This window comes from Dreissena polymorpha, chromosome 5 (assembly GCF_020536995.1).
Source record: "Dreissena polymorpha isolate Duluth1 chromosome 5, UMN_Dpol_1.0, whole genome shotgun sequence".
Classification (NCBI taxonomy): Eukaryota; Metazoa; Mollusca; class Bivalvia; order Myida; family Dreissenidae; genus Dreissena; species Dreissena polymorpha.
Genome location: NC_068359.1, coordinates 20,867,632 through 20,889,089, shown reverse-complemented (window position 1 = coordinate 20,889,089; position 21,458 = coordinate 20,867,632). Strand labels below are relative to the sequence as shown.

Genomic DNA, 21,458 nt, shown 5'->3' with positions numbered 1-21,458 from the left:
ATAATGCTTGCATTTAAAAAAATAATGCACTTGCAGTTCTGTTAGCAATAGTGTGTGTACGTATAGTGGTATATGATGTAAATTTTTATTGTTATTTTTCTCATACTAATTATTTTCTATCGACTTTTTACTGGAGTGTTTATACAAACAAAGCCTTCCTGTTTTATCAATACTTTTATTAGAAAATATTATAAATTATTAGCAACCAATATGCCCCTTTAAGGGCATCAAACTGGGTCAATAGCCGTTAGATAAAAGGCCCCTTCAAATCTTGTATAATGAACATAGCAAAACAGGAAGTTTAGAAATATGATTGTCTGAGATTTTTTATCCTTGTCTTTTTGATCTGACTCTGAAAACTTGGGTATTTTCTAATATGGAGTCTATCCGATTGTGTGAGTATCAAAATTAATTAGTTTGACTGCAGTATTAACTGTAGCTTGTATTTTTCTAACTTTATAACAAATTCTACTATTGAATTTGATTTAACTGGAACAGTTAAGTTTAATAAAGTGTGATGTTCAAGTTTTATAAACTTTAAATAGTTTGAAGAGTTTTGCTTTCAAATGCTTGATAATTGAACATGGCTGACACTGGCGTATATTAATGCTGGACAATTGGATTCAACAGAGAAATCCTTGATAATCGAATAACACTTACAATGGCCCCAAAATGCCGGACGGTTGAAAAAAACTAAGAAATTCTTGCTAATTTAATAACGCTTTTAATTGCCCTAAAATGCTTGACGGCTGAATACACTAAGAAATGCTTCACAATTTACTAATAGCCTTGAGTCTGGGTACAGTAATTATCCATAGAAGCTTTAAATATTGCGAGCATTTGGGGGATATTGATCTCTTAAAAGTGGAAAAAGTGGAATGAGTGCTCGCCGATATCTATCCAGGCTTTATGTGACGACCCAATAGAAGGAAATGAATGCTACTCAGCAATCCTGCTTAACGAGATATCAAGGTGATGAAATACATTGTCTGATCAAAATTAATGACAGAGACCCTATAAGCTGGTTATGTTGTTGTTGGTTTTCCCAATTTCGTTAAAGCCTTCGACACATATTTCAAAATTGTCTTAAGTATGTTTTCATTTATGTCCATTTCAAAGATTCTTTTGAACTTCATGTTCTGTACGAATTAAATAAGTTCATTTACGCTTTTTTTTCCCAAAAACTATGGCAAATACAGTTAATTTTCTGTGAAGATTCAGGTCTAAATTTTGTTTGAAAGCTGTTTAGTGAAACTTCCCCAAATAGGAATTAAACCAACACCCTCCTGATAAGGTATACACTTTTATCACTTCTCGATCCAAATATTGGTATTTATGTGCCTGTTTATGAATATTTGGCTGGAAAATTATAAAATAAAAAACAGTTGAAATGTATTTCAAATAAATGTTTAAATGGAAAAGCCCTCTTTTAAAATGTTCTGCTTTTGTTCAATAGAAAAATGCTTTTGAACAAGGGGAGAGGGGATTTTAGACTTATACAATACCCTAAGCAATGGCATCTTTTACTGACAAATGTTGCTCTCAGAAACTTCACAATCTTGATCATATCAGAAATGCCCTGATTATTTTCTGATTTTATTAGTGGTTATTCAGTAAGCTGTTAACTTCACGAAATGTCAGCGCATTTAAGAAGCAGGAAATTATTGAGCAAAAGCAAGGTCGGTAATTGACATTAATACTTCAGACTCATTGGTATGGAAGGCAGGGAGACATACTTACAGTTCTGTCCAGTCAAGAAAAAGAAGGAACTTGTTATTAGTGTCCCCTACCGGTGAAACCGGAGGGGACTTATGGTTTGCGCTCTGTGTGTCAGTCAGTCAGTCTTTCTGGCGTCCCACTTTTATGGATCCTGCGATAACTTTAAAAGTTCTTCATATTTTTTAATGAAACTTGAAACATGGATAGATGGCAATATAGAGATTATGCACGTCATTTCATTTTGTTCCTACGTCGAAAATTTTGGTTGCTATGGCTACAAAAAAAATAAAAAAAATTCTGACAATGGTGGAGTTTGACCGGTAGGGGACCATATTGCTTGACAATAGCCTTGTTTAGCATGCAATTGGACGTTTATTTGAGTATTGACCTTGAATCTGATGTAGTTGCCATAATCATTCTATGACATATTAACCATTTCCCACTCAGACGCAAAGTGAAAATGGCTATGTGCAAACAGCATAAAACCAGAACAGCCTGCGAGTAACTTGCAGTCTGTTTAGGTTTTATGTTGTTTGCTGCTCATCAGTATGAAAGGGTTGGAAATGAAGCCTTTAAAACTTGAATCTAGTAAGAAAAGTCATTAGTTAAATTTAACATTCTAAGGGACTACACATGCATAAAAATACTATCTAAGTGGTTAAGGGTTAAATATGGTCAAGAGAGGTAATTAATGGGAATTTAGTTGTAAAGGGTAGGGGGGCAAGGGGGAGGGGGGAATCAAATGAATGGAGAATACATTGTTAAAGGCAAGGGGAAAAATCAAATAGGAAATTATGTTGGTTAGGGTTAGGGAGATCAGTTAATGGGGAATTAAGTTGCAAACGGCAAGGGAGCTAACCTAGTGGGAAATTAACTTGAAAAGGGCAAGGGCCGGATAATTTAATGGGAAATAATGCTGTACAGAGAAAAGCAGGTTATCTAGTACTCAAAAATAATTTGTTTTGTAGCAATAAGTTTTTGCTTTAAAATAATTATCTTTGTGGATATCTGTTATGAAAGTTTGTTCATTACTTTTACAGTTATGTTTGTTCAATTTTGCAGAGATTCTATTTCATACTCACAAGTTAGACAGTTGTTTCTTTAATTTAGATTCATCTGTTCTTTCAATCATATTTTGCTAATATATGTTATTTATTTTCATAAATGGTTCTCTCATGTGTTTGCTTATTGGTAACTTTTGAAATTTATCATATAAATTACTGAAGTTGATTTGACAAGAGCTGTTTTACCAATCCAACGGTTCTGTAGGGATTACAATTGTGTTCATTAACTGGATATGACCGTGTTTCTTATAGCGTGTTGTTCAAAGTGATTAGAAATAAACCTGCACAAAACAAATTGATGAGAATAACACCTGAAGTCTTGACGCTGAATGAATAAAATAACTGTCTAAGTAAAAAAGAGAGAAAAAGAAACATCTTTTATGGAAATACAAATTAATATTTTGACTGGTTTTGAAAGCTCAAACATTAAATAAAGTATTAAATACGTTTCTTTTTCAAAAAGAAAGTGACTGTATGCTTTTTGTCCTGGTTTGTGCTCTGTCTATCTGTCTGTCTGTCTGTCTGTCAGTCTGTCCATCACAATTTTCTGGATCCTGCGATAACTTTTTAAGTTCTTCATATTTTTTCATGAAACTAAAAACATGGATGGATGGCAATATGGAGATAATGCACATCATTTTATTTTGTTCCTACGTCAATAATTCTGGTTGCTATGGCAACACATATTAAAAAAAATCTGACAATGGTGGAGTTTCACCGGTAGGGGGCCATATTATTGCTTGGCAATCTCTTGTTAAACATTGTTTTCATAGGCATCAAACTTTAACTAGAAATGGTGCGGCAGAGAGCGCCACGTATCCCCACGCCGCATGTTTGAACCAGGGGCGCCCCAGGGTTTTTTTTTTTTTTTTTTTTTTTTTTTTTTTTTTTTCAATATAATACATACAATGTATACATGAATATATACAACATAGTGATTGTACAAAGCAATTAAGTTCAGACATGTTATACAAGATATGCTAATATGTATTTTTTTTTAAAGAGAGAAGAAAAAAATAATAGAAGAATTGTTATGAAAAATGATGAGTTGTATAAAGTCGGAAGAAAACATACTGGACTTATGTGTTTCGTTGTATATTCAAAATGATCTTATAAGATTGAAAAAAAAACATACCAAAATATTTTAGAAAGATAAACTTACATTAGAGTGAAATGTATATAAGTGGACAAACATCATGAGAATTTAATCCGATTCCATGTTTGTTCAAAGTTTTGTAATGTGTCATTACTGAGGGCTATTTCTTTCTCAATCTGGACTTTAAGTTTAAGACTATGGATAAAACAATTAAAATTTGGTACTTGTTTTTTTAACTTCATGTTAAAGATGAACAATTTCATCATTATAAGAATAAAATTCACAATATTATTACAATCTTTTGATTTGTAATAATATTGTGAATTTTATTCTTATAATGATGAAATTATTATAACCCAGGGTTGGTAATGGGGCCATGCATATTTGAGATTGACCGTATTGTCATAAGAGAAGTTCAGTATCAATTAGAAGTGAATCGGTGTAGAATTGAAGAAATTATAGTAAAAGGCAATTTAGGGTGGGCGTGGCCTATGTGGGGGTGGCCTATGTGGGCGGGGTGCCCTAGGGTTGGTAATGGGGCCATGCATAGCTGAGACTGACCGTATTGTCATAAGAGAGGTTCAGTATCAATTTGAAGTGAATCGGTCTAGAAATGAAGAAAATATAGTAAAAGGCTATTTTGGGTGGGCGTGGCCTATGTGGCCGGGACGCCCCAGGGTTGGTAATGGGGCCATGCATAGTTGAGATTGATCGTATTGTCATAAGAGAGGCTTAGTATCAATTTGAAGTAAATCGGTGCAGAAATGAAGAAGTTAATGTAAAATAACATAAAAGAATTAGTGAAAATCTCTGACCCGGCCCGCCCCAACCCCCATAACTTTTGACCCAGGGGTCAGATCAAAATTCCGTCACTGTCACCGTAGCACATATGCTCATAGCTACCATGTATGTAAGTTTCAAGGTTCTAGTGCTTATAGTGTAGGAGGAGCAGGTGGCCAGGACGGACGGACAGACGCACATCACCACAATATCCCCACTTTTTCTCAGAAAAACGTGGGGATAAATATCCTTTATTAATTGTAGACACCAAAATGTACATTCAAACAAATGTATAAAGTCTTGAAAGCTTTATGGTTTGAATATTTTTTATTTTCTGTCAATATCATGTATGTTTTTATGTTCAGAATGGGCACACATGGTGTCTTTTCAAATATGGATTCTTGCTTGCAATGAAGAGAGCGCTAGTAATTGTGCCTGCAATATCAATTAAAATACCATTTTTCCGAACAGCACTTGTTTTAATGCGCCAAATGCGAATGTCCCATGCATTTGTTTAAAACTGAAGCTTTTTTATGCCCCCGGATCGAAAGATCGGGGGTATCTTGTTTTTGGCCTGTCTGTCATCGTATGTGTGTGTGTGTGTCCCAAAACTTTAACCAAAACTTTAACCTTGGTCATAACTTTTGCAATATTCAAGATGCATGGATCTGCACATTTTGAGTGGTGAAAGTTCAAGGTCAAGGTTATCCTTCAAGGTCAAAGGTAAAAAAAAACAAATTCAAAAACTTTGACCAAAACTCTAACCTTCTTCATAACTTTTGCAATATTGAAGATAGGGACTTGATATTTTGCATGAATGTGTATCTCATGGAGCTGCAAATTTGGAGTGGTGAAATGTCAAGGTCAAGGTCATCCTTCAAGGTCAAAGGTCAAATTTATGGCTTCAAAGCGGCGCAATAGGGGGCATTGTGTTTCTGACAAACACATCTCTTGTTTGCAATTAATTTTGAGAGGCTATTTTAGATTTATTGATCATTAATATCTGTTCTTAAACAGATGAAACAAACATTTTCATTTGTGTTTAAGTTTAAATATGATTTAATAGTTTTAATCTATTTAAGCATGACACATTATGTTGCAATACGTACAAACATATTCCTGCGTTAAAATAAACTTGTAATGTAGAATTGCCTTAGTTAATTACAACAGAATATTCATTTTATTTTCGATCAAGAAAAGTGTAAAACATAATTGTTTGGGGTAAATATCAAGAAACTATTCAATTAACATGCCAGTTTTATTTGGTTTTCCAGTGCTCAATCTAGGCCTAAATGGAAGGGCGCGGCGCCCTGCCCTTCTTGAAGCCCTGCCCTGCTCAATCTAGGCCTAAATGGAAGGGTGCTGCGCCCTGCCCTTCTTGAAGCCCTGCTCTGAGAGGCTTTACCATTTATTTCTAAGAAAAAAAATAAATTTGGACACATTTAATAATTTATTAATCTTGTATTAAATTGATATTTATTAATTACTCATTGTAGACATTTTCATGGTTTGATAACAATGGAAATAAATTATTATTCTAACAATTATTAATAATATAACAATGAATATCCAACAGGGAGCATTCCGGATACTACTGCACACTCGAAAGTGCCCTTTTGACAAAATAGCCCCCCCCCCCTGCCCCATTCAAAACCTAGCTGGATCACTGGTTTGCTCTCCTAGGACAGTTTGAAATGTTGACCAATGAGAAACAACGTACTTTAACAAGTATGTAAAGTGCCAATCAGGAACAGTGTAATAAACACTTGATATAAACATCTTCCTGGGGTTGACACTGATGATTATGTTTAATATAGTATGCCTTTGAACTCTTTCTATAAATTGGTCAATGCTAATATATATAGTATAAGGCTCTACGGATTGATTTTAAATAAAAAAGAATGCTTTATTATAGAAACATATGGGCGGTGCTATGTGAAAAGGGGGCATAATGCATGTGCGTAAAGTGTCGTCCCAGATTAGCCTGTGCAGAAGTAAACCAGGTTCTGGTGTCATCATAGTCGGATATAAACATATATGAGTCGTGCTCTGTGAAGAAGGGGGTTGAATGCATGTGCGTTAAGTATTGTCCCAGATAAGCCTGTGCAGTCTGCACAGGCTTATCAGGGACGACACTTTCCGCTTTTATGTTTGTTTTCGTTACAAGAAAGTCTCTTCTTAGCAAAAAACAAGTTTAGGCGAAAAGTGTTGTCTCTGATTAGCCTGTGCGGACTGCACTGGCTAATCTGGGACAATTCTTAACGCACATGAATTCAACCCCCTTTTGCACGGAGCACGACTCGTATATTTTTTATATCAGACTGTGATATGACACCAGGACCTGGTTTACCTCTGGTCTGTCAGTGTCCAGACATGTTAAGTATGTAATCCTACACTGGGACACATATGGTTTGAACTTTCCGGAAAATTTGTACTCAAAAACCAATCACAAATATCAGACCACAGAATGTATTGATCAACCCTGATAGATGCAGCATTAAACTGTAACAAAGCAAAGCAGTAATAAAGGTGCATGAAGCACAATCAGCAAATAATTGTCACCGAAAGGTCACAACACTTTCCTGGATTAAATCAGTTCCCGTTGCTATCAATTATATTTGTTTTTTTCATTTTTGTGGTTCAGGAAATTCACTATACAGGCATGGATGGTGCGTTAAGTTCTGGATTACTGCCGACCTTGATGATAGTTTTGAGCTTTCTGGGAACAACATTAACAGGGCTTACAGACCATACTTCCTATAAATGTGTACATAGAATATATTACAGGGGCATAGCTGGGCATACACAAATACGCACGTGCGTACGCTGTTTGGAAAACATACAAAATTAAAGTGATCGAAAAATGCAATAAAGTGTGATGCCTAACCCGGGTTAGGCATTTTTTCTATGCGAGAGATGTGTTTTCATATCGAAAACACTCAAACTGTCTTAAAGTTTTTTTTCGACTTCATAGAATACGCAAGATTTAGCTACCATTTTCGAGGTCACGTTTCTTTTGGTGGTGACTATCCATAACATTATTATCGACTGCGCTTTATCGTTGTTTTCTGCTATGTATCTGAATGGATTGTTAACGAAGCGGGCAATTTTAAGAATGGCTGCTAATTTGAGTTCGCCCCGTACAGAGATGTTTTCGACGGAAAATCAGACCAGCTAACATCCAGTACAGTCCTTCTGCTTCGAATTTATGGCGGACGAAGCCACTGATGCTGCCACTATGGAGCAAATGGCTCTCTGCCTTCGATTTTACGATGCAGAGAAAGCATGTCTCCGGTACATGTAGGAGTTTGTTGGGTTTGCCGAGTGTAAGTCTACCACCGGCCAAGCTCTGGCGAATGCCTTCCTTGAGAACCTTCAAGCTCTTGGAGTAAACATTTAGTAAATGCACCGGCAAGGTTGTGATGGTGCTTCGAACATGTCAGGGAAGCAGAAGGGGGTCCAGACTCGCATCCAAGCCATCGTTGCGAGAGCTGTATACACTCACTGCAAGGCGCACTGGTTGAATCTCGCCATTATACACGCCTCCAACTCGATGCACGCTAAGAACATGATGGCAACTGTCCCAACAATAGCGTTTGCCTTTGACTACTCTGCCAAACTGCTTTTGCGGTTCTATGAGAACTTGGAGACTGACGCCATGAGTACAGAAGAGATGGGTAGGAAAGCAAAACCTGCAATGTCTTCTCGTTCTGCTCTGCATGCCAGTATTGACAGCAACAGTGGAGAGGTCTTTTTGTACAATGAGAAGGGTGAAGACATACCTCCGTAGCACCATGGAAACTGAGCGCATGTCCGGTCTAGTCCTGTTGAATATACACTGAGAGCGAGAGATCGATCTAGAAGTGGTCGTTGACGTATTTGCCAGACGAAGGGAGCGCCGTTTAGCCCCTTATTTCGTGTGTAATGTAATGCATGTAATACAGATGACCTTGCATTAATTAGAATGTATACAGTTTACGTGTATTGTTATTAAAAGTATTTTGCTATAGGTAGAGAATACAAGACGAGATGTAAGTGACTAGAGTTATTGAGTGAATATGATAGACATGGTTGCTATCTAAAAGATGGATATTTTGCTGAATTATGTCTCTTTTATTTGTGTTTTAACAATACAAATTAAGCTTTAGTTATTTTCATCCAAAAGTGTTATGTCATATGTCATACCATATCGTGGTTTTATTTAGACATACATTAACTGATATACCCCGACAAAATTCTGGAATAAAAATCTTAAAGGAAAATCACATGTTTTAAAATCGAAGACAAATTATATCATATCCAAGTTTATCACGCCATATTTTGCACTATAATATTGTCTGAAACCTCTCTAGAATGAACGTTAGGCTTCGTAGAGATAAAAAAATAATCCGGGTGAGCATGCCCCCAGACGCCCCTAGCATGCCATTTGCGTACACTGAAAATCAGCCCAGCTACGCCCCTGTATATTTAATGACACAATATCATCTAAAGTTGATATATAGGACATCAATTTTGGAATAAATTTGGCGTTTTTTTAACAAAGCGTTTTATGCAGTTTTATCTAAAGTAAAATGGACAATTTCAGATATAATTGCATCATTTTAATTGATTTAACTACAAAACTGGATGTTTAGTTGATTTTTGTAGCTGTTTGCTGCTCATCAGTATCTAAGGGTTGGAAATGAAGAATTTAAAACTTGAATTTAGTTAGAAAGGTATTTAATTAAATTTAATTTAACATCCTATGAGACTACAAACACTTCAAAATACGTATCTTAAGTGATGAAGCCCGGTTAAAGATTGACTTTCTAACTTAAATATATGTTGTTGTTTTTTTGTAATAATTGAAAAAAAACCTTCAACCTAGTGAAGAAGAATATAATCTGAATTTCGTGTATATTGTATATTGTAAATTCTTTATGAATCTACACATTGTAAAGGATGTTCATCTCAGTAGAGCCCAGTTCATCCCGGTAGATCCGGATCATGTACTGGGGCTCCACCAGCATCATAGTGAGACTGGGCCTTAACAATTGCCCCAAAAGTGCTAGACAGTTGAATGCTTGATTATTGAATAACGCTTATAATTGCCCCAAAATGCTGGACGGTTGAATACAACTAAGAAGTTCTTGCTAATTGAATAACGCTTATAATTGCCCCAAATTGCTAGAAAGTTGAATGCAACTTAGAAATGCTTGCTAATTGAATAACGCTTATAATTGCCCCAAAATGCTGGACAGTTGAATACACCTAAGAAATGCTTGATAATTGAATAATGCTTTCATTTTCCTCACAATGCTGGACAATTGGATTCAACAGAGAAATCCTTGATAATCAAATAACGCTTACAATTGCCCCAAAATGCGTTGAATACAACTTAGAAATGCTTGATAATCAAATATATAACACTTACAATTGCCCCAAATTGATAGAAAGTTGAATGCAACTTAGAAATGCTTGATTATCACATAACGCTTACAATTGCCCCAAAATGCTTGACGGTTGAATACAACTAAGAAATACTTCACATTACTAATAGCCTTGAGTCTGCGTACAGTAATTATCCATAGAAGCTTTAAATCTTGCAAGCATTTGGGGGATATTGATCTCTTAAAAGCAGAAAGAGTGGAATGAGTGCTCGAGGATATCTATCCAGGCTTTATGTGACGACCCAATAGAAGGAAATAAATGCTACTCAGCAATTCTCCTAAACGAGATATCAAGGTGATGAAATACATTGTCTGATCAAAATTAATGACAGAGACCCTATAAGCTGGTTATGTCGTTTGAGTATTCCCAATTTTGTTAATACCTTCGCTACATATATAAAAATTGTCTTTAGTATGTTTTCATTTATGTCCATTTCAAAGATTCTTTTGAACTTCATGTTCTGTACGAATTAAATAAGTTCATTTACGCTTTTTTTTTCCAAAAACTATGGCAAATACAGTTAATTTTCTGTGAAGATTCAGGTCTTAATTTAGTTTGAAAGCTGTTGTGAAACTTCCCCAAATAGAAATTAAACCAACACCCTCCTGATAAGGTATACACTTTCATCACTTCTCGATCCAAACATTGGTATTTATGTGCCTGTTTATGAATATATGGCTGTACAATTATAAATTAAAAACAGTTAAAATGTAACCTAATGGGAAGTTAGTTGTAAAGGGTAGGGAAAGGGGGGAATAAACTAATTGGAGAATACATTGTTAAATGCAAGGGGGAGATCAAATAGAAAATTATGTTGGCAAGGGTTTAATAGGGAGATAACTTATTGGGGGAATTAAGTTGCAAAAGGTAAGGTAGCTAACCTAGTGGGAAAAAACTTGAAAAGGGCAAGGGGGATAATTAAACGGAAAATAATGCTGTACAGGGAAAATTAGGTTATTTAGTACTCAAAAATAATTTGTTTTGTAGCAATAAGTTTTTGCTTTAAAATAATTATCTTTGTGGATATCAGTTATGTATGTTGGGTAATTTCTTTTACAGTTATGATTGTTTTATTTTGCAGAGATTCTATTTCGTACTCACCTTAGACAGTTGTTTCTTTAATTTAGAATCATCTGTTCTTTCAATCATATTTTGCTAGTATATGTTATTTATTATCAAAAATGGTTTTCTAGTGGTTTTGCTTATTTGTAACTTTTGAAATTTATCATATAAATTACTGAAGTTGATTTGACAAGAGCTGTTTTACCAATCCAACGGTTCTGTAGGGATTACAATTGTGTTCATTAACTGAATATTACTGTGTTTCTTATAGCGTGTTGTTCCAAGTGATTAGAAATAAACCTGCACAAAACAAATTGATGAGAATAACACCTGAAGTCCTGATGCTGAATGAATAAAATAACTGTCTACATTTAAAAAAAGAAACAAAAATATCTTTCATGGAAAAACAAATTAATATTGTGAATGGTTGTTTTTAAAGCTCAAAAACTAAATAAAATATGATGTTTTCATTTTCAAAAAGAAAGTAACTGTATGCTTTTTGAACATTGTTTTCACAGGCATCAAACTTAAAATATCCTTTATTAATTTAAGACACCAAAAGGTACATTAAAACAAATGTCATAAAGTCTTAAAAGCTTTAAAGTTTTAGTATTTTTATTTTCTGTCAATATCATGTATGTTTTTATGTACAGAATGGGCACAAATGGTGTCTTTTCAAATATGGATTCTTGCTTCTAATGAAGAGAGTAAGGCCACGACTTTTATATTTCTTGGTTTACAAAACCGCCGACCCTAATTTTTGGAAAATGGGAAAAAAATAAAATCGGAAAATCGTCTTTTTTTAAAATATTTTATTCCCGACCGCACTGCAAAACGAGCGAAACGAGAAAAAAAAAAACGATCCGGTTTGAGTACGGTTGCGAATAAAATCAAGTAAGTACAATCAACCATTGGTTCACATATATTGCAGAGATCGGGATATTTTTCAATGTGACACATTATGTACCAGTCCTTTTATGGGCACTTCTCAAAATTTATTTCGGGTAAAAATTACAGACAATAAGAAAATCAGCGCCAGTCAAATGTCGACCCCATCAAAATTTATTTCCTCGTCTGTGACGCAACTATATTGTTTAACATGTTAATTATATTAAACAAACCCGATAGTATTTGATAATAAGTATAAATAATCCAATAAAACACTGCCATTATTTACGATATATGTGTTTAGGAATTTTGTAAACACGTCCGCCATAGTTTATAGGAACTTTACAGAAAGTTTGGAAATCGGAACAAATCGGTATATCTCGGAAAATCATTGATAAATGTATTTGTCGTTTCAATGCTTAGGGCCGAGTAATTTCGGCAAATCGGAACTCAACTTGTGTAAAACACTAGCTCAATTAACCGTTAAACTCCGCCTCCGTTCTCTGCAAAAGATTCGAAGGCGGAGCTATGCACGTGCTTTTATTAAATTGGAGGATTGCAATTGAGAAACAAACACACGATTGGTTCGGCATGTTGATTGCTAGACAAAGGAAGCCAATTTTTTCGGCGCGAAATTTGTCGCTTAATTGCTTCCGACAGAAAGCGGCTTTCCTTTGATGACGTCAAACTGTCAATTCACACAGACTGCACATTTTCGGAAGACTTTAACTGACTCCTTGCTTACAATTCCAGTAAAAAAAAACACTTGCTAACATTAAACTTTGGATTAAATTATCAAAATAAAGCAAAAGCGAAGTTGACAAATATGATTGAATTAAGTCGCGTCAGTTCAAATAAGACGTTTTGCGTTGTAAATCAACGAGTTTTCATGACAACAACAACTTTGACAAACATTACCGCGACGACGCATGGATCGATCTACCTCGATTTTTTTTCATGTACGATCTCATAAGTCGAGTAAGAGCAAACACATACCGGGTAATTTGTGTATGAGTAGTTTATCTTATATAAGATTTATGCAACGGGCATCGCATTGCGTAATGGTGCGCATCCAATTTTGGAAATGAAGCGCAGTTTTTCGTTTTAATGGGAGAAGAACGCATGTCATGTAATGGAGTGTTTAAAATTGCCTGATGTTACATAAGGTGCTGTTAGGACTCATTTCATTTGAAGATATAGATGTGTTTCATTGCATAATTTGATTTTTTGTCTCTGTGTTAAGGTTATAAAAGATATGTTGTCTTTGTTCTGATGTTATTAGTATTAACTTTTTTTTCCAATGATGTTTTTTTTTTTTGTTTTTTTTCGACCGCCCGATGGACCATTTTCAAAATAATTTTTGTAAACCAATAAAAAAAAAAGTCGTGGCCTAATTGTGCCTGCAATATCAATTAAAATACCATTTCTCAGAACAGCACTTGTTTTAATGTGCCAAATCCGAATGTCCCAATGCATTTGTTTAAAACTGAAGCTTTTTTTTCCACTTTGAGAGGCTATTTTAGATTTATTGATCATTAATATATGTTCTTAAACAGATGAAACAAACAATTTCATTTGTGTTTAAGTTAAAATATGACTTAGTTTTAATCTTTTTAAGCATGACACATTAAATTGCAATACGTACAAACCTATTGTTGGATTAAAATTAACTTATAATGTAGAATTGTCTTAGTTGAATACAACTGAATATTCATATTATTTTAGGTCTAGAAAAGTGTAAGATATTTTTTGTAAATATCAAGAAACTATTCAATTAACATGCCAGTTTTATTTGGTTTTCCAGTGCTCCAGCTAGGCCTAAATGGAAGGGCGCCACGCGCTGCCCTTCCAGATCCCCACCCTGCCCTTTGAGGCCCCACCCTGCCCTTTCATTTCTAATATTTTTAGCTCACCTGAGCACAATGTGCTCATGGTGAGCTTTTGTGATCGCCTTTTGTCCGTTGTCTGTTGTCCGTCGTGCGTTGTCCGTTGTGCGACGTCAACATTTGCCTTGCCCCGGCGAAATGTTGTTCATGATTTCATGAACACTTCAAGCCAATCAAGAACTGTTCATGAACGGTTCTGAAAAAGTTCCTTAGCTTGGTTCATGAACTTTTGGACATGAACTGTTCTTAAGACATGTTCATGAACTGTTTATGAATTATTGTTGAACATTTCAAAGTTCATGAACAGTTCTTCATCTAACCATAAATACTTAGTGATGAACATTTCATGCACAAGTATTTCTAATGACTTTTCTGAGACAGACTTTAAGGATCCATCATGAATAATTCATGAATTCCTTTGTGCTAGATGTTTCATACATATTTTTGAAAGTAATATTGAAATGTCTAGCATACAAATCTTGTAGATTTGTGAAACCTGTGAAGTTAGTATGAATATGCATAGTGCTTTCACCACTGTAAGTTAGTGTTCTTGACCTGTTCTAGAGAGTTTTAAGAACATTTGTAAAAGAACTGTTCAAGAACTGCCTTCAGGAACACTTCAATAACTTTTTAAGGACCTTTCCTGTTCTTGAATTATTCTTAAACTATTCTTGAACACTTTAAGAACTTTTTTGAACAACATTTTTCCTTCTGATGTTCTTAAACAGGTCTACACAATGTTTTTGAACGTATGATGGACTTTTTAAGAATCCAATATGTTCTTAAAAGGATCTGTCATTGTTCTTGGAAGACTTAAAAGACAAGTTTAAGAACGTTTTAAGGACATCTTATTTCAAGAACAGTTTAAGATGATATCAAGAACTCAATGTACATTGCATTGCTGTTTTTACAAAGAAAGAATATTGTGTACACAGGAAGTTGAAACGGAAGGCACATGGTTTATGTTATATTTGAAAATGTAAGTCTTTAATAAATTACCGGCTGAACTGATCAGCCATTGGTTCCATTTCAAGTTCTTTGGCACTGTAAGTGTAACCATTTCAGGGAAACCATTGATTAGTAAATGATTCTTGAACTGAAAATGAGACTATTCATAATCTTTTCAATACATGAATTATTCATGAACATATAGTGCAAAGTTGTATTATGAAATTTAAAGAGTATTATCAAACCACTTGTATCTCAGTTATTAGTGTTATATTTAAATAATTGTTATATGTTGCTATCAATATGTTAAGTGCTAATACAAGACTTGTTTCTTCTTACCCTGACCTGTTTGTTGAGCTTTAGTAACACTTATGATAACCTTTGCATAAATTGACAAATTCTTGTTCATGAATAGTTCATGAACACTTCATGCCACCTCAGTTCATGAACTCTTGAAGAACTATGGTTCATGAACTGTTCACTTACAGTTCGTGAACAGAAAATGAGCCATTGAAAAATAGAAGGAAAATGTTCATGAACTGTTCGTGAACAGCAAAACCCTGAAGAATTTTTCAAGAATTGTGTTGTTCATGAACTGTTCAAGAACACTTCATGCCATTGATGTTCATGAATAGTTCATGAACATTTCATGCCATAATGGTTCAAGAATAGTTCATGAACACTTCATGCAACACGGGTTCAAGAATAGTTCATGAACACTTCATGCCATTAGGTTTCAAGAATATTTCATGAACACTTCATTCCATTAGTGTTCATGAACAGTTCATGAACTAAAATTTCAAGAACTTTTCACAGACGTGGCTCATTTTCTGTTCACGAACTATTCGTGAACAATTCATGAACTCAGTTCATGAACAGTTCATGAACTGTTCACGAATTATTCGTGAACTGCAGAACAACATTTCGCAGGGGTGTTCACTCTCTAGAGGCCACATTTATTGTCCAATCTTCATGAAATTTGGTCAGAAGATTGGTCTCAATGATATCTTGGAGGAGTTCGAAAATGGTTACGTTTGCTTTAAAAACATGGCTGCCAAGGGGCGGGGCATTTTTCCTTATATGGCTATATATGGCTATAGTAAAACCTTGTTAACACTCTAGAGGCCATATTTATTGTCCAATCTTCATGAAATTTGGCCAGAAGATTGGTCTGAATGATATCTTAGATGAGTTCGAAAATAATGATGTTTGCTTGAAAAAAATGGCTTCCAAGGGGCAGGGCATTTTTCCTTATATGGCTATAGTAAAATCTTGTTAACACTCTAGAGGCCACATTTACAATCCGATCTTCATGAAACTTGGTCAGAATTGAGATTCATCCCGATAATATCTTGGATGAGTTCAAAAATGATGCCGGTTGGTTGAAAAACATGGCTGCCAGGGGGCGGGGCATTTTTCCTTATATGGCTATAGTAAAACCTTGTTAACACTCTAGAGGCCACATTTATTTTCCGATCTTCATGAAACTTGGTCAGAAGATTTTGTCCCAATAATATCTTGTTATCTCAGGTGAGGGACTTTGGGCCTTTCAGGCCCTCTTGTTTAATTTTTTTTCCACACATTTTATAATTGATTTATCACCTATTACATTGATATTTATTAATACCTAATTGTACACATTTTATTTACATGGTTAAATAATAATGGAAATAAATTATTATTCTAACAATTATTAATAATATAACAATGAATATCCAACAGAGAGCATTCTTAAGTGCCCTTTTGGCAAAATAGCCCCCCCCCCCCCTGCCCTTTCAAAACCTAGCTGGGTCACTGGTTTGCTCTCCTAGGAGAGTTTGAAATGTTGACCAATGAGAAACAACATACTTTAACAGGTGTGTAAACTGCCAATCAGGAACAGTTAATGCACACTTGATATAAACATCTGCCTGGGGATGATTATGTCTATCAGCTTTTGAACTTGTTATATAAATTGATCAAAGCTGATATATAGAGTATAAGTCTCTAGGGATTGAGTTTAAATAAAAAAGATACTTTATTATAGAAACCTATGGGCAGTGCTCTGTGAAAAGGGGGTTTAATGCATGTGTGTAAAGTGTCATCCCAGATTAGCTTGCACAGGCTAATCAGGGACAACACTTTCCTCTTTTATAGTATTTTTCGTTTCAAGAAAGTCTCTTCTTAGTAAAAAATCAAGTTTAGGCGGAAAGTGTCGTCCCTGATAAGCCCATTCAGACAATTTAGGCACCTGCATTAGATCCCCTTTTCACAGAGCACAACCCATATATTTTTATATCCGACTGTGATATGACACCAGGACCTGGTTTACTTCTGGTCTGTCAGTGTCCAGACATGTTAAGTATGTAATCCTACATTGGGACACATATGGTTTGAACTTTCCGGAAATTTTGTACTAAAAAACCTATCACAAATATCAGACCACAGAATGTATTGATCAACCCTGATAGATGCAGCATTAAACTGTAACAAAGCAAAGCAGTAATAAAGGTGCATGAAGCACAATCATAAAATAATTTTCACCGAAATGTCACAACACTTTCCTGGATTAAATCAGTTCCCGTTGCTATCAATTATATTTGTTTTTTTCATTTTTGTGGATCAGGAAATGCACTATACAGGCATGGATGGGGTATTAAGTTCTAGAGTACTGCTGACCTTGATGATAGTTTAATGAGCTTTCTGGGAACAACATTAACAGGGCTTACAGACCATATACTTCCTATAATTGTGTACATATTTATTATACAGGGGTTTTTCAGCACTGTCTGCGCCTTCGGAAAACGGAGGCACTCCCAGAGCAAACGGACCCGATCCCAAACCGAAATTATAAAACCAATTTCAAAAAAAAAAAAAAAAAAAAAATTATTCTCTTTTTTTTTAAGAATGAAGTGTCTTATAACTTGTGTGACTAACCATGTTTGTTTTGGTAAAAAATATCTGCTATAAGGTTTTGACTGTTCAATTCTTATCTCAGAGTGTAACTGTAACTGAAAAACAAAACTGCAGTACTAAGTAGTGAATAAACGTTGAACATGCCCAATATTGCATCTGTTTATATAAAGAAGACAAAATAACAAATAAAAACATTTATTTGTTAAACCACTGAATTATTTAAGCATGATAAATTCACAATTTTTTCCCAAATGAGCCGTTTCATCGAAGCAAAAATTCCCAAAATGGCCAATTTTGTCGATAAAAAATTCACAATTTGGTCAGACTCCTTTTCCCAAAATAGGCAGAAAAAACCCTGTTATATGTAATGACACAATATCATCTGAAGTTATGTATAGGACATCAATTTTGGAATAAATTGTGCGTTTTTTAACAAAGCATTTTATGATAATGCAGTTTTACCTAAAGTAGATTTAATTGCATCATTTTAATTGATTTAACTACAAAACTGTATGTTGAGTTGAGCGTTGTAGTCTTTTCCTTGTTGATGCTTGCCTAAGAGAAGTTTTTAATTCAAAGTTCAAATAAGAAAAGAATGCAATCACTGTTAATGAAAAAGTCATGAAAAATTGCAAAATGGATTATTTTACTTGAAGATAGACAGTATATTAAGAAAACATATTAAGAACATGTTTATGAAAATCATGTTTGATGTCTATTCCAAGATCACATAATGTTGTGTTGATGTGTTTCTACACATATGTATTATATGCCCCCGGTAGGGTGGCAAATAGCAGTTGAACTGTCAGTCCATCTGTCTGTCAGTCTGTGCGTTTGTCCGAAAACTTTAACATTGGCCATAAATTTTGCAATATTGAAGATAGCAACTTGATATTTGGCATGCATGTGTATCTCATGGAGCTGCACATTTTGAGTGGTGGAAGGTCATGGTCATCCTTCAAAGGTCAAAAACAAAATCCAAGGAAAGTAACAAGCTTTCAAGGGAGATAATTCCTATTTTATATCATTTGGCAGGTACAGATCATTTTCACAAGGGAAGTAATATTTTTTAAAAGGGATATCATCAACAATTTTTTTAATTCAAAGGGGTGCTGTAGGGGGCATTGTGTTTCTGACAAACACATTTCTTGTTTCATACAGCAATAATGAATTAAGTATTGTTAATTAAAATCTGAAATTAATTTAATGCTGTTTGCTGCTCATCAGTGTCTAAGGATTGGAAATGAAGATATTAAAACTTGAATTTAGTTAGAAAAGTATTTAATTAAATTTAACTATCTATGGGACTGCAAACAAGTCAAAATATGTATCTAAGTGGTAAAGGGTTAAAGATTGACTCTGTAACTAGTATATGTGTTATTTTTGTGTTCGCAATCATTGGAAAAAAATCTTCAACCCAGTGAAGGAGTATATAATCTGAATTCAGTGTATATTGTATATTCAGAGGGGGTAATCACGTGATAGTCAAGATGGTGACGTCCATACCGAGACAGTTATTTTTCGCTGTTTTATACCCTTTATTACTTCTGTTTATTTTTTAAATGAAGCTCACTTTCCAGCCATATCAGTAAAAAGGTGATAAGCGTTTATTTCGTATTTAAATTCGCTTTATATCTCGACTTAACTTGGTGCAAATTTGTTCAGTGGAGCCCTAATTAGGTCATCCCTCTAAGAAATTTTGCACCGAGTAAAGTCAAGATATAGAGTGAATATAACTTCATGCTACGGAATTATCAGTTAATGGGAATAAAAGTCAGTAACTTTCTTTTAAATATGGCTGGAAAGTGGGCGGAATAAAAAATAATAATACAAGTAATAAAGGGTATAACGCAACGAAAAATACCTGCCTCGGCATGGATGTCGCCATCTTGTTTTGTCACATGATTACCCCCTCTGATATTGTGAACAGTGTTTTTTTTTCATTCAAAATCAGGTCCCGTAATCAGCCCCATTCCCGATGGAGAAAAGTACCGAATTTTCCTTTGTATAGTGCGCACCCATGTATAGCGTGCAGGCTGTTTTATTAATGCAAAAATGGAGAAAATAATATTTAAAGACAATAAAACCACCAAATCGGACTGAAAATGGCTGCCATTTTGCTATTGCACAATCCAATGATCTGGGGCATTGGAGAGCTTAATTAAGCATTCAAAATTGGAAGCGTCATTATGATTAGGAGCATGGGTTGCATAGCACTATACTTTTCTGACAATTTTGTAATTTTCTAGCAACAGATTAACAGTCCACGTGCATTTCGTGTAAAACCTGAAAAAATAAGAATTCATGTACATCATGTCATTCTTCCTCAGGGAAAGCATGGGCTTTAAATTTGAATGCTGAATAAAAACTTTGTGGCCCATGGGACACAGGGCTACAGTTGTTGAGGTATGTCAGTATTGACGTTACTGTTAATCTATTATGTTCTTCAAGTTGGGTTATTGTTTGTCGCACTACACAGGCGTGAATGTGATGAACAATGGAGGTGCCAAAAACCTGGACCAAACTGGAAAACACTTAAGAAGTCCCTGTTTACACCTACAGTTACCTGCAAAAAAGACCAAATACCTTTACCAGTCCAACGTAAGCTGCATCGTACCAAAAATGGCTATAGAAGTGCACAAACACAGACAAATAAATGTTCCCATACTTTATTCAAACATTTTATTTTTGTAAATAACTAATGCTACCCTGTTCATATCTGCCGTTACCAACTTTTTGTTGTTTCAAGGGGCCCTTCAGTCTGTAAGATTATAGGGTGTAGTTTTCTGGAATAAAAAAATGGCGGCTATTATGAATATTTACGATTACGAAATGAATTTTTGAAATTTAACAGCCAGGATAGCGTTGTATCAATGCATAACGCGCACAAACTTTTTTTTTTGAAATTTTGAGGTAAAAAACCGCGCACTATACAAGGGAAAATACGGTATATAATTTTCCCAAATGGGAACTAAAAATTTTCAATGGAAGGTTTCAATTTTTTTTTTTTTTTTAGATCTCAATATTTTGTTAAACTCCAATCCATATAAGTTCAACCTTAGTAAATATAATACTGAAAACACTGTATTCTCAATTTTAAAGTATTTTTTAGCAAAACAACAACACTAATTTCCCAATTTTAGTCAAAATGCGGCAAATTTTCCCAATCCAAAGGGACCCGGCCCCATTCCCAAAATGGTAAAAAAAAACACTGGTAAATTCATTATGAATCTGCATATTGTAAAGAATGTCATCACATTTTATGCTTTCTATTTCATAACATCAATGACTGCATTTTGAGAGCCTTTATCAATTAAGTAAAAATTCAAAACAAGTATTTCATACACAAATGACCGCTGAAGTTGCGAATGTAACAAGCTTGGAAACAAACAAAAAGCATTTGATTTGCCATCTTAGACCACACTTGTGGAGTTGTTAAAATTCAAATTAGCATGTTGAATGGTTTATGCTTGGATTATGTGCATGTTAAATGGTGTATGCGTGGATTACGCATTTTCATGCCCTTTGATGTTTTTTCAAGAGAAAACATGGGGAGCTTCTTTGGGTGAATGTGTTTTTGATTACTGTTGACACAGTAGGGATAAACAATCTCCCTCTTGTTTGCCAACCAATATGAAATGGAATTTTATTGTAATTTGCTTGTAAAGAAGCTATGGAATTATCAGTTAA

The 21,458-nt window shown here is 34.7% G+C and overlaps 1 protein-coding gene across 1 annotated transcript in view; it reads left to right on the top strand.

Annotated features, from left to right (window-relative positions):
* Positions 1-265: 265 nt before the first annotated feature.
* Positions 266-21,458, top strand: part of LOC127880865 (pleckstrin homology domain-containing family G member 5-like) — a 228,986-nt gene continuing 207,793 nt past the window's right edge. Inside the window, exon 1 of the mRNA XM_052428331.1 lies at positions 266-395. Within this exon, the coding sequence (XP_052284291.1) occupies positions 377-395 (19 nt within the window). The 5' untranslated portion in view covers positions 266-376. The remainder of the gene's footprint in view (positions 396-21,458) is intronic.